We start from the raw sequence: 14,986 nt of genomic DNA, 5'->3' as shown, positions 1-14,986 counted from the left end.
TTAACCTCATTGTCCAGGCCAAATTTCAAAATATTTAAATCTGATCACCACTTATATCTGATTGGCTACACAACCCCTTGCATTGTTACCAATTTGATTCCTCTGGGTCATCACTACAAAAGAGAATAGAGTTCTCAGTTGACCAACCTGGTAAACCGAAGGATAAATAAATACAAAATGTGCATAAATTACAGTATTCCAACCCTGTTATACACCATTCAATACATTTAGTGTTATTGTTATTCTAAATGCCATATGCAACTAATATTTATTAAACAAACATCCGTGAAAATGTTTTCAAATGAGAACATCTGAGATGTACAAAAGAGTATTTTCTTATTTTGTCCGTAGAGCGACGACAAAAATCCTATTCTTTCCTGTGTCTTTCATCTCCTCAGTTGAGCCGGTCTGTTTGATTGTATTAAACTATTAAATTTTTAACGTGTGGGCGTATGAAAGGAAGGCATTTATCTGCATGAATTGCTCCTGGTTAGTCAAGTAAGTAATGTGCATTAAGTAACATCCCCCTCATGCATACAAAAATGGATAGCAATCTCTCTTAGTAGCACAACGTCATACTCTGCCATCAGGAAAATCTGTGCCATTACTGCCAACACACACTCCATAGAATGTAGATTTATTTTCAAGCGTCTTCCATCTTTGCAGTAATTGTCTGTCCACACACAGTGTGAACTTGGGGACACTCGACAGAATGGCGTTTTACACACGACTCCGGTCAAAAAGGCGGCACCACCCGAAAAGAAAGGGAAAACAAAGCAACATGGAGTACTGCAATTGAACCACGGGAACCGTGCATAATGTATTTTTTGAAGTACAACAAGCCAATTAAAGACTTGAAACGAAATACTAGAGAGCAAAAATCCAATATCGCCTCTGAACACAGAGCAAGGGTTAGTCCGTGACAATCTCTGCGTTAATTGGACGATTACGGCTTTATTTTTAGCCCTCCGACAGCTTGGGCAGAATTCAGGAGTATTTTCTCCTTATCTTGACAAGGAACTACGACGGAACATGTTTACAAAAGCCTTGTGATGCCTCAGGCGCTTTATTGGCAAACGGTATTTAAAGTGAGCTAATTAAGCGTTTAACGCAGCGATATCGGGCCGGATCCTCTGGCTCTATGACAGTGCCTCAGATTGATCTCCTTAATGGCTCACATCTGCATTTGACATCTCTGTTGGGCGTCCGGCTCTCCCGATCCGTACGGTTTGCGTCACTGTGGCGTGGCGCGGTTCGGCGAGGCGCGGTCACGTAACGGGAGGAGAATTGTACAGCACCAGAACTCACACCTACAAACAACAATTTTCTCTAAAATGGGAGTTTTGGATCTAGGGTAGGAGGTGTAATTATTTTGTGGCGGTTTCTTTGTGAGGAGATTTGGTGTTCATCGACTTAATCCAGCAGTCACGTTATATGACCGCCTTCAACAGCAGCAGTATATAGTTATCATATCATAACCAGGTTTCCACAGTTATTCAGTTTTCCTCATGTGTGGCACTCTTACATTAATAGGACATTATAGAAATAAGTGAATGTATTTGAAATTGTAGCCCTTCATAATGACAGGCAGTTTGTAGTAGCGTAGCAATTGGAGCTTAGAAAGTCAGGAGGTGACGGGGTAGAGTGTTAATTGGATGATAATCCTGAGTGACATCTTGTCATTGTTCTGATGTGCACCTATTGGGAATGCCACGTTGTTGAGTCTAATCAACAGAAGCTTGTATGTAACGCTAAGCAATTATTAAATGACCAGGGGAGTCTAGTCTCAGATCTACGGCATCAACTGGGAGTGTTTTCAGAATGGTAGACTGCTAAAGAAAGATCATGGACGCCCAGGCATGAACTGCTTGGAGAAATGCAATGTTTTGAGATGTGCCGTCATGGCTAGACAAATGTAGTCATGCAGTGCCGTCATGCCTGAACCCCAATTTCACATCTAATCGAAGTCCACACAGTGTGGGTGTGGTCACGAATGAAACATTTAATATGGAGTCCGCCTTCAGCAACGTATGGCAGTAACCATAAACGGTGCATGGTGAGTGCGGTGATACGCGGGGGAAGCACGAATGCTCCAGAGCAGCAGGTCACTGCGATGACAATGCCCAGGGCTGCTATCCTCTTTCCCCGCGACTCTCCTGTACCCTTAACAATTTAGCCCTGTAGCCCTGACACCTCAGGAAACCCGTCCACCAAAAACCAATATCCTCTGCGACCGTAAGCCGCGGTGGGAAGCACGGGGGCGAAACCCTTCCAGGGGAGGCTTAGCGCATCAGGGAGGGAGGGCGGGGGTCTCGGTGTTACAGCGTGTCTTTGACCCGCTTTGTTAGCGCGCGCGCGGGTGCGTGTGCACGGGCGGCGGTCTTATGTGGGCCGCTGCGTGCCTCCCGTGAGCGTGGCATAAATCCGGGAGATGAAAATGTCAGGGGGCAGGTTCATTTTGCAAAGAGGTTTTGATTGCCACGTGCACGTAATTGATTGTTCCAAGGACAGGAGGAAATCTAGAAATGTCATAACAGACCTGCTTACGCCGGTCCCACTGCTAGGCAATCGATGAGAAGAAAAAGAAGGTATCGATTTGCGCGGAGCAAAACTGTAGCTTGAGACAAGGGGAGAGGGATGGGAGAGTGGCACAGGCCTCTGGACCTGTCAGCGGTACCTATGAATTACCTAGTCTCCGCAAAAGATAGTGTTACCTCTCGGATATACGCGGACGTACGAGAAATTGCAGCTGTTCATGAGCCAAACCCCAGGCTACACCGTTCTGCTATATCCGGATCAATCAAAAGAGGTTGACCATAAAAGAGAAAATGTCCATCCTGTAAAAACAGTCCAGGTTTGATCAGGTTATTAGATTTCTTATTTTTTTTTGTCTTGCATTTATACAGTTAGATATTCAGATTTACACAGTCTGAACCATAAACTCGGGGCATAAAAGCGGAAACAAACTATCCATATTCAGTATGTTTTTAATATCGCCTGCTGTCATATATTACTTCTGTCGCAATCCTTATTTTAAAACATGATCTTAACAGCCCCAAGGGTAGCTGTCAATTGACACTTTTACACCCCGGAGAAACTCAATCTGAGAACTGTCTTCCTGGAAGATGATTTGCACCCAGTGGCAATAAGACTTTAATTACCTGAAAATTCTATAGCTGGAGTCTTTTTAAAATGCTGAGGCATTCATTAACAGAATCTTAATGCGCGGCAGTCTGGGACCATGCTGGGTGCTCACTTTGTCAGTTGTCAGGATGGTTTATTGTATGTACAGTATCAACAATTAAATGTGTACCAGCAATAACGCTGACAGGATTATTGGGATTATTTTAGGATTAGCATTATTAAGAGCGGAGCGTTTTAAAGGGACACCTCAGCGCTTGCCATCAAACATCAAAAATCCACTAATGAATTCTTCCCTCCCGAAAGCGGACTGTCGTTTTATATCGTTCAGACAAAACGCTGATGCGTACATACTTCGTCTTGGGGCGGGGGGAGCAAAGCGGGGAAAAAAAAACCTCTAAATCCATCTGCCTTGTCACACACATTACCGGTGACACGGAGACATTAACTGTATTTTTCATATTCAGCGCTTCAGCTCGTACGACGAGTGACAGCCTTGTAAAATGGATCCTGGTGGGACGCAGTTGTCTGAACGTATCCGCGGAACTTTGTTCCGTTCCCGCGGACACCGCGACTGCACCTGCTAAAAAGGTGACAGGGCGGGCGCTCGTTATGCCGAACACGTCTCCTCCTCTCTTCCGTGGGTCAAAGGCGTGCCAAATGAAGTGCCAAGCAAGCCAGCGCTGCACGATTGGTTTTGTGATGTACAGAAACTGCCAATTCCCATTTCATAAAGGCTAGACAAGCCGGCAGACAAGAGTGATCTCCGCAGTCACTTCATCGCCTGGCGACCTGCGCGTAGCTAAACTTCCACTGGAGGGAGAGACCGGGGTCAAAGTTTATAGCCTTTATTAAAGTCAGAACGCGCCTGCCTTCTCGCTTTGGCTCGTCTAATGGCCGATTAACGGACACAAGTCGGGGAAGAAATTAAAGGCGTTCGTCGTGCCGCAAAAAAAAAAAAAAAAAAGCACACGCCAATCCCACCACCCCCGTGTACGAGCTTATGCTGGGTACTTGGGTCTTTATGACGCGCATTCTGTGGGTTTAAGGTAGGAGAAAAAATTGTATGCAGTGCATTAAAAGAATGGAGAGGGAAAAAAAAAAATCAGGAGCAGGTTAAGATGCGAGGGGTAACAATACACTCATGCTAAACCCTCTCTATTGGCTGCAGTTTCTTGGCTGGGGCGGGGGTTGCTGCTCAGAGAATAGCAGGCTTGTTATGCCAGGAGTCTGTTCTAACGGATTAACGTTATAAACACTTGGTGTTGTTGATTTATGATGGACACCCTAGGTTTCCTGACCTTTGCATATCCCTGTCTGAAGATATAAATTTGTAGTGACACAGATTGGAGGCTTTACAGGGGTTTATGACATGCTACATCTCCGCAACTGGCGTGCCAGCTTCTTATTTTGTAAGCCTAGTTAGACTGAAAGCTGTATTTACGGGACCAAAATAGCAAATGCAACAATATTTACACAGTAGCCTTAGCAGCTATCCTTTGATGGGGAAAGACAGGCTCGGATACACTCTGTACCCTTGCGTCATTAGATATTTGATTGAAAAAAGCTTTCCCAGTAAACCAAATTCTTTATATATCCAAGGCTTGATGTCTATCAGGAGAACTCACTACAATGTCATAATTCATGTCAAATGATAAAAAAAGGCTCAGACTGTTCCATTTACCTTGGCTATTTGTGACATTTTCAGGTTTTTGCCCTTTTTTACGTACTATATAAATAGGGCCATATATGACTTACATCTTGAGTCCTTGCTAACATATTGAGTAACTTCTACTAAGATCACAAACACAGCCATAGCTAAACATCATGTCCCTGTTTGTCACACTTAAATGACACACAGTCATTTAATTGACAAGCAAGCAGCCCAGCTCAAAGGCGTGACTGTAGCTGTGTCTGCCAGCAGTGGCTGGCCAGCGTCGGCCCTGCATTCGGCCCTGTTCTGGAAATTCATGGTGCTTGGCACAGATGAAAGCTGGCAAACACAGGCTCTCCGTTACAAAGGGTTTGGAGAGGTCCAAGTAGTCATGTGGGTATTGGGTGATCTTTGCCCAGAGGTTAATTGGAGCCTTTGATTGGATTAATTCAGGGCATCAGGCCTGAGAGGGCAAAGGGATGATGCAGGAAGCATTCTTTATTTAGTGATGTTTAAAAATATACTTAAATAGTCTCGATTTTGAATGCCTAGAGGCACTTGAAGAGCAAATAAAATGATTGTCTGAGGTCCTGGCTCAAACTTATCTTCAAGGAACTGACAAAAAGTGTAGGTTCCTTGAACACTAAGTATAACTACATGTGTGCCTTTATAATGACAAACTGCCTCTTCCTGGATCCAGATGTGCTGTAGGTTACACTTTAATTTTGAAGTAATTACAACTGTTAGGTGTGGATCCAGTCAACATCTTTATAAATGACCAGCTAGGTCTCAGTGATTCAAGGTGTTAGAGACCACCAATATTCATTTTAACCTATTTTCATTCTAAACAAAGAACTTATAATGAATATAATAGTTAGGATTGAATTCAGGTAGTTTAAACCAGTAACGGCTCTCTCTCTTTCTTAAACATTTACGTCAATCTAAGTATGTAAAGCTTCAGTGTCACTAGCACTACATCAAATGAAGTAAGAAACTGAAGGTTTACACATTTCTGCATGGGCAACAAACAAAGATCGGCAGTCGGTGAAACGTGAACAATATTGCACAAGATTATAAAGATTTACTTGCATATATGTGTCACTCAGCGTGCCTTAACACTTGGATCAAATACCTCCCTAACATACAGTGCTTGTTTTGAACTGGCAAAAAGATCAATATTACCAACCTATGCAGTAACTGTATAATTTACTAGATTTCAATACTGAATAACAACCATAAGTGCTGTCAAGGAGTGTTGCGTTGTGTACATTGTCATACAAATTGTTATAGCTGAGTTGAAATGGAAAGTGTATGCATGTCTTTGTGTAGCATTGTTGGAGGCAGTCTGTAAAATATTTATGAACACCAGTTCTTAATTAATTAAACAAGGGGGCCCGTGCTGTTGCGGATTTTGATGAGGCAAAGTTCCATGAATAAGATCCAATATAAAGGCTTGTTACCATAAAGGCTGAAGTCAGCAATTACCATAAAAATGGAAATGTGACATGTCGTATGAATGGACATGCATAAGCACTTCTGTCCTGAAGACGTGTCCTCTTCAGGGGATCGTTATTTATTTGTTTGTCCGAGAGAGCACATTTTACTGTGCAAGAGATTTCGCATTCACTGAAAATGTTAGACTGCTCTCAATAATTTGCTTCATCCTCCTCTGTCTGTTACATTAGGGAAAAGCCATGAGACTTTGGGGAATGGCGGAATTTTTCACTCCTATTCAATTGTACCGAAGTGTAAATTTGTGCTCTGGGGAGAATGTACAAAGGCACAGGCAGCTGCACTACCCCCTGCAAAGCCCTGTGTATTCATTCTGCGGTCCTCTGCAGGAGCTGCCCATTCTCCATCTAGAAGTTTGTCTTCTTCAGCAAGCTTGTTTTCCGTATAACCTCTGTGAATCCCGATTCTCCGTTCCCGAGGGACTCACGACAATGTAGAATGTGGAGCGAAGGGAGCCCGTCGCCCATCCAGCTGGGCCCTTCTGAAAACCTCCCTTGTGTCGGAGCAGGGTCACCGCACTCTCTGAAACCCTTCTGCGGGCAGAGTGGCGCGAACATGTTTGTTTTGAAGGGGGCAAATCCCATCTCCATCTCCAGCTCACTCCATTAGCTGTCTGTAGATCACCTCCAGGGCTTCTCCTCAAGCGCTTGTGAAATATTGATAAAAAAAAATCTTATTTCCAGATTCGAAGGCTGGAGACACTCAATGGCTGCACAATGTTGCGCTCTCAGGCATACGCATTCAATATTCCCTTAACAAAGTGCCTGTATCTCCACGAGAAATATTAACCACATGAAATGCATAAGTGAATGAACAAGGCTCTTATGTTGGCTTCTGAAAAAGCTTAGTGAAACCCTGGTGTAAAGTTACTCTATGGCCATTTCCAGCCGGTGGGGCGCTGGGAAAATAAAAAACCGTTGCTGAAGCAGGGAAGCAATGAGGTAAAATCCTGACCTCAAGTAATACCACAAGCAATGGTCTCAGGGAACTCTTAAGCGCCAATTCTCTCTGAAGATAAGGAGTGTGGCGCAGTTGCAGTGTTTGTGGCTGTAATCACCCCAGTCAATTCCCTAGAAGTACTGAAAAGATTACGAAACCAAAAAGGCACAGCGCATTCTCATCTTCGGGAAGAGTATTGATATTATGATTAGCACTGCCGTAGGCATTCACAAAATGTGAACACATAATGCATCATCTCAAAAGTAAAGAAAAAAATCTGGAGACGCCAGTGAGGGTGCCAATTAGAAATACTGTTTTTTAATTACCAGTTAATTGATGCAATAACATTTGTGTCCCGTGCATTGCCAGAGTGAACAGGTGAATAATGAAAAAGATAATTACTGTTTATGAGTTGTCAAGAATAGTATAGCCATGTGAGGGATTAGTTGTGTAATCTTTTGAAATTGCAGGTAATGAGCTTGTTTCTCCACAAGCATTGAAATGAATATTCCAACACTTGCCAGCATTGTCACGACAACAAGCAGCTGTGTCTTCCTTTAAAAATGTGATGGTGAAAAATCTAACTGTATTTAAGAATACATAGGTGCTTAACAACCATACATACAGTGGGCTCCAGGTTTTTTTGTGCATATTTATCAAGAAGGGTATCAATAATTCTGTAGCCCACTGTAAATGGGAGATACCATAGATTCATCAGTCATGAATGGAGAACTCCTTGCACTCACGCACACCGCCATGCTGCTCTCAACAGGGTGTAAAAATATAGATTCTCTCCATGGCTTTCTAGATCTTTGGAATTACCATGATATGATGTACTGTAAATGGGCAAATCCAGTAATGCTGTGGTTTTATTGATATGCAATAAAGCCTTTCACTCATGCTGCTATCCCCAGTCCCGCCATTTGCACATTTCACAGCTTAAACGCAAACAACTGCCAATGTCACCCCCTGAATAAGATAATCCCTCCTCAATCGAAGTAATCTTGTGCAGAGGTCAACCTACATCCGCCTCTCGACTGCCTCCGTTTGAAACCTCGTTAAACAACCGCGGTTTACCTGCGAGGGTTAGTAGATGATAGAGATGTGCATACCCTGTATGTATCAGTGATTGATGAGAGATGGCCTTTTCATCAAGCCCCTAGTCAGCTTGCGAAGCCTCTAAATGCAGCCTGACCGATTTAATGTATTGGAATCCCAGTGTGGCGGGACGCTATCTGAAAGGAAGAGGTCCTCGGCTGTTCGGCGCCAGTGTAGACACTCATAATCACTTTGGAATAGGTCATTTGCAATAACACTTAGAAAACCCTGAGAGAAATCAATTCCCTTTGTCACTCAGCGGCCCATGATTGTTGTAAACATCTCTACATGGGGGGAGGGGGGACCTTTGACACGGCGCTCAGTCAATGGCCTGTCGTGAATTACAGGGCCCTGCAGGACGACCTGCTGTTCGCAGAGAGGAGCTACACAGCGGTGGCTAATGGGCAGGAGGGGGCTGCTCACACAGCCGTACATGTCCCAGATGCTTTTTCCGGAACAGGATGGAAAACATGGGGCCTAATAAATATTTTGAGAGATCACAAGGAGATCACTAATGAAAAGAAAATGTACAAAAAGAAAAAGGGGAGTCTGGGACGGATTGCCGTGGTGAATTGCCATCAGAATCCGTTTTCGATGAAGTGCATTTATCACATGCCTGCATCAGGTTTAATTAGAGTTCACCACACTATTTCTTTGCGCGTATAATTGCAGTAATTTTTTATCCCCATACAATCCATCAAAGTTCGATGAATGATGGTTCAGTTCAACTCTTTGCAATGATTTCTATTTTGGAAGCCCACATGTTTGACATTGGCGCAGCAACACAAAAACCCTTTCCTTACACAATAAAGTTCCTCCTCTCTAATCAAGTTTTATTTCCCGACAATACTCAACATTTTTAAATGATCAACTAGAGGGCATATACCCTGCATAGTCTATACTTTTCCTTTTAGTTTTTACTATTCCTTTTAATTGCTTTTGGTCCTGATATTTTTCTAGATTTTTTTATTTGTTTTGTTTTTCATGTATTTTACATGTTACTTTAAAATGCTTGTGTAAATAAAATGCTTTTGAATGCTTGTATAGTATATTAGTATATTTAGTAATAGTATATTTAATAGTATATTTAATATATATTAACATTGTTAATATTGTTGTTATTATTATTATGATTATTCAATCTCTTTCCTTCTCTTTTAGTTTACATGCCTGATGATGATGGCAGCCTCAGAGAGTCCATTGGAGAGGACGACGCAGACAATGACACTCTGACTGAGGAGGAGTGCTCAGAAAAGACCAGCCCCAAAGTGCCAGAGGACAAGGAGACCGATAACAAGAGCAGCTACAGCTACCAGAACTCACCCATCAGTGTCCTCTCTAACCAGGAGGCGGAGCTGGAGTCTCGCCTCAGCGACGCCAGCGACCGCCTCTCAGACTTCAAGAGCGCCTCGCCACCCGGGAGCCATGGGGACGAGGAGAGCAGGAGCGCCAAGCTGAAAGATGAGATGCACAGCAGCCTGGAAAAGATGCGCGCCGCCTACGCTAACTTCCTGTCTGACTCCTACTGGACAGGCATCGGGCTGGACCCGAAGGCAGGAGCCAATGCCAGCAAGGGCAGCTGCGACAGCACCAACGGAACTGCCAAGGGCGAGTTCGACTGGCACCAGGACGCCCTGTCGAAGACGTTCCAGCAGAACCTATCCCCCAAACCAATCTCCAAGCCCAACCTCTTCAGCTCTGTGCACCTGTACCGGCAGAGTAGCAGTAAGGCTTGCGGGACGGTTTTCACGGGAGCGAGCCGCTTCCGCTGCAAGGACTGCAGCGCAGCCTATGACACCCTGGTGGAGCTCACCGTGCACATGAACAAGAGTGGACACTACCAGGACGACAACCACAGCAGGGGAAGTGGTGCTTCTGCCTCCTCCTCTAAAGTGCGCAAGCGGAACCTGCAGGACATGGAGGGGAAGGAGGATGCCCAGAAGGTCCTCAAGTGCATGTTTTGTGGACACTCCTTTGACTCCCTCCAAGACCTGAGTGTCCACATGATAAAGACTAAGCATTACCAAAAAGTGCCTTTGAAAGAACCCATTCCTGTAATAGCCCCCAAGTTAATCCCGCCTTCAAAGAAGCGGGCATTTGAAGTCACCAGACCTTGTTCCCCTGACTCGACCACAGGGGTGTCCACCTATACAGATGCACAGAGGGCTTCGGGCCTTCATAGTTCCCACAGCAACCGCTATGGCTATCAGAACGGCGCTAGCTACACGTGGCAGTTTGAGACATGCAAGTCCCAGATCCTCAAATGCATGGAGTGCGGAAGCTCACACGACACCCTGCAGCAGCTCACCACTCACATGATGGTCACAGGACATTTCATCAAAGTCACCAGCTCTGCTTCCAAAAAGGGGAAGCAGCTGGCATTAGACCCCCTGGCCGTGGAGAAGATGCAGGCACTGGCAGAGCCCCCTGCAAGCGAAAGCCACGGCGATGCAGACAGTGGAAAGGTCTCCCCAAAAAGCGTTGCTTCTGGGGATGCTGAGAAGGATACTCAGAAGGAAGGAGCTGGTGACAAACCAACCGACGGCAGCAAAGAGGAGGCAGAGGAAGTCAAAGATGACAAACAGAATGGTGGTGAGGAACAAAAGTCAGAGGAGGGACCTTTCAAGTACCCATACCTACGCGAAGAAGACCTTGAACAAGTCTCTGGTGGAGGAGGGGATATACTGAAGTCTTTGGCCAACACAGTGGCTTCTGCCATCAACAAGGCCCAAACAGGGACCCCAAGCTGGAGTGCCTATCCCAGCATTCACGCTGCCTACCAGCTTTCTGGTGTGATCAAGTCCGCCCCCCTCTCTGCTTCATCACCCATACAGCTCAAGCAGACCTTCAACAACAAGCTGAGGCCAATCGCACCAAAAGGCAGGTTTTTCCAAGGGGGTGTTGGTACAGACAGCTTTCAGGGCCAGCGCCACAGCAGGGATGTCAAAAAGGACAGAGGCCCCATGGGTGATGGGATGGATGGCCAGAACAGCAAGTCTGAGCGGGCTGAAACTGAGGAGAGTGATAGCCAGGAGGACTCCTCCTCCTCAAAGATAGACAGTGAACCTGAGAAGGAAAGGATTGACACCATCAGAAGCAAGCTCAGTCCGGATTTTTCAGATAGGGACAAGGCGTCCCCAAGCCCCCCCATAGGCAATGGCGTCAACCACATCCCACCACTTGTTAATGACTCCCCAGAGATCCTAGGCATAAACCCACTAAGTGCACTGCAGTCCGTACTGAACAATCATCTGGGGAAAGCCAACAAGCCCTCCAATCCCAAGCCTGAGGCCACACTGACCAGCTGCTCCCAGTCCTTGTTCTCCAAACCAAGCAGAGGCCTGGAGAAACCAGCTCTGGCTCTTGTACCTCCCAGATCCAGCAGGATCAGTAACTCTTTTCTGTTCCAGAGCAATGACCAGCCCATTGACTTGACGAAATACAAGAACCACAAGATGGGTTCCTTGCACCTGCAGTCGTCCACTCCTGTGCCACAGAAGCATGCCCTGTCCGACATTGCCGATATGGTCAAGGTCCTGCCAAAAGCCACCACGCCAAAGCCTTCTGTGTCTTCCAGGATGCCTGCTGTGAAGTTGGAGACAGATGTGCGGCGTTTTGAGGATGTGTCAGCGGAGATATACTCTGTGCACAAGCGGAAGGGCAGGCAATCCAACTGGAACCCACAGCACCTCCTCATCCTGCAGGCCCAATTCGCATCCAGCCTATTCCTGACCTCGGAGGGCAAGTACCTGCTGTCTGACCTCGGCCCTCAGGAACGCATGCACATCTCCAAGTTCACCGGCCTGTCCATGACCACCATCAGCCACTGGCTGGCCAATGTGAAATACCAGCTGAGGAAAACAGGAGGGACAAAGTTCTTGAAGAACATGGACACAGGCAGCCCAATTTTCTACTGCAATGACTGTGCATCTCAGTTCAGGACACCGGCCGCTTTTATTTGCCACTTGGAGTCCCACCTGGGATTTCAGATAAAAGACATGAGCAAATTACCCATTGAGCATCAGACGAAAGTAGAGCCAGAGCTTTCAAAGGTCCTTGGTGTCAGGGCGACAGAGACTCTTTCTGCAGAAGAAGACCTTGACTCTAAGTTCAGATGTAAACTCTGTAGCCGGACATTCGCTAGCAACCATGCTGTCAAGCTTCATTTGAGCAAAACTCACAGCAAATCGCCAGAGAATCATTCACAGTACGTAGAAATGGACAAAGATTAGCACTGGCCAGCATGCTGAAAAATTCACATTTTACCACCCGTTTACCATTTTTTTGTTATTTTCGTTACTGTAATTGCTTTGCTTTGTTTCCCATCCCCAACACGGGTCATGTTTTCTCGCCATGTTTCAAGTAGCATTACTTAACAATAAACTTTGATTTAGGCCAATATGGACCCTACTGGCTGGACTAGAAAAAAATTGTTACTGAGGGGAAAAAAACACATATGGTTAAATGACTCATCAGCTGATTGTTTTTGCACCCAGTTCAAATTCATCACCAGTAATGAATTGTATTACTGCTTGAAACATAATTGCTGATGTTTGCATGCAATAGCATTGGCTATGACTACTATTTATTTGTATGATATGCCAGGTTTTAATTGTATTACTTTTATGGCAAATTGATTAATGCGTTAATTGTAATTTACAATTTCAATGAGACACCTGCGTAAGTATGCAGATGTTTCCAACAGGTAGTCGAGACACCTGTGAACACATTTATTGAGATGTATAGTATATTGCTCTGTAAAATGTTTGTGTTGCAATGATAGAACAGAAAAAAGCACTTTAATAAATGTTTAATCACCAGTTTAGACTCAGATTCTGTACATGACCTACCAACGTTAGACAGGCTGGAAACAAGGGCGTCTCTCATCAATGTAAATATTGCAGAACAAAAATAGTGTTTCATGTTGCAAAAATAAGAAGGTAAAACAACTGAGACCCGCACCTTTTGTACCAATGCAAAATAAAGTGTTAACATTTTCAAAATGGCCTCTTCACTTTAAGTCTAAAGCTTGCCATCTTGGGTCTGTGTTGTAGATCATTAATACAAATATACTTTAAATTTTAGGCCAGTGGTTGGGGCGCAATGCTGTTCCTGGAGATCTACTGTAGGTTTTTATTTCAAATGTAATATGGCACACATATGCTTTCTTAGGGTTGGAGTGGAATGCTACAGGATGGTCGACCTCGAGGAACAGGGTTGGGAACCACTGTTTTAGGCACTTATCCAGAGCAACTTGCATAACTTGCTTACTTTGCACGCAATCCATCTGCTCAGCTGCATATTTACTGGAGCAATTTGGATTACTTGAGCAATTTGGTAGTGAACCTACAACCTTCGAGTTGCAACTTCCCAAAGCATTACAGTACACACTGCCACCATAATTTGACTGCCTTTTTTGTCATCGTTAATAAGGTAGTCAAATACCCAGTCACAGCTACGAAGCCCCCCTAGTCACCCAAGGTGAAAAACACACACACATATGTGACTGCACATCAAGCATATGTAAAAGTTTTGCCTGCTTTTTCCTCCCAGATTCAACTGACAGGCAAGGAGAATACTTAATGTTGTAGATTACCCATCTCCAGCTGGACAGATCTCAAATACAGTAAAGAAATTGATTTTTTATGACATCCAGTTTTGATGATGTCCTCATTAGGAAATTCACGGTATTTGATATTTAGACAAAAAAAAATTCACATTTCAAACAAACAGAAATTCTGTATCTCCCCAAAGCAGCTTTATTTTGACTATTTTTTATTAAGCTTAGCAACTCTTGATGTTTCAAGACACATTATTTTAACAATTCGGATGTGATTGGGGGATGCAGTGCGAAGAACCCTTTTCATTGCTGACACAGCATTTTCCCCATACATTTGATTTAATAACATTTATTCAAATGGACTGTGAATCAACAGGCAGTTGTAATTAAATGCTACTGCATCTTGAAATTTAAGCAGTTGGAAGCAGTTGGAAATTTGAGCAGTTGGAAGCTGGAAAATTACTGTCAACAGACCTATAAACCTAAAGTCTGATAAGATGTAGTAGGAAATGTAAAAGTTAAAGAGGATAAACCTTCAGCAGAAAAGTCATAAGATGAACAAATGAAAGGCAGATGAGATTCACCACAATGTCTGCTTGTTGGTCAAGACTACTGCCAGGTGGAGAGTAGCTCAAAGCCACACCCAAACAGCTTTTTAAAGAAAATGGGCAGCAGTTCAGAGTAGGGTTTTCTTCTAAGGGATGGTCATCCTGACCCATTTCTTCCCCCAACACACAAATCTTTTTACTGGAAAAATCTGGGCACATTCTACTCTTCGGAGTCTGCTACTTGAGAGAATGATACCCACCCAGAATAATCCTGACTATATGGAGAGATTTATTTAGATTGATGACTGAGTCTACCTACGGGTACAAATAAAGTAACTTGAACTTGAACTTGGAGTTTTTGACATAATTCAGTGTTTCTAATAATTTTAACAAACTTACAAATTTGCCATGGTGCATGTATTCTGAGTAGGGAGGCCTTTAAATTCTGCTCAGATGTCAAGAATGAAAATGCCATTAAACTAATTATTATACTATTAATTATAATATTAGTAATTCAAGTCATTATGGTACACA

General features: G+C 44.1%; 1 protein-coding gene across 1 annotated transcript in view; it reads left to right on the top strand.

Annotated features, from left to right (window-relative positions):
• The window catches only part of LOC133138727 (teashirt homolog 2), a 62,382-nt gene extending 49,035 nt beyond the window's left edge, over positions 1-13,347 (top strand). The window contains exon 2 of the mRNA XM_061257719.1: positions 9,506-13,347. Within this exon, the coding sequence (XP_061113703.1) occupies positions 9,506-12,576 (3,071 nt within the window). The 3' untranslated portion in view covers positions 12,577-13,347. The remainder of the gene's footprint in view (positions 1-9,505) is intronic.
• The last annotated feature ends 1,639 nt before the right edge of the window (positions 13,348-14,986 follow it).

Source organism: Conger conger, chromosome 10, assembly GCF_963514075.1.
Source record: "Conger conger chromosome 10, fConCon1.1, whole genome shotgun sequence".
NCBI classification, from domain to species: Eukaryota; Metazoa; Chordata; class Actinopteri; order Anguilliformes; family Congridae; genus Conger; species Conger conger.
The sequence above is the reverse complement of the archived record's forward strand: the minus strand, read 5'-3'. Positions and strand labels throughout refer to the sequence as shown.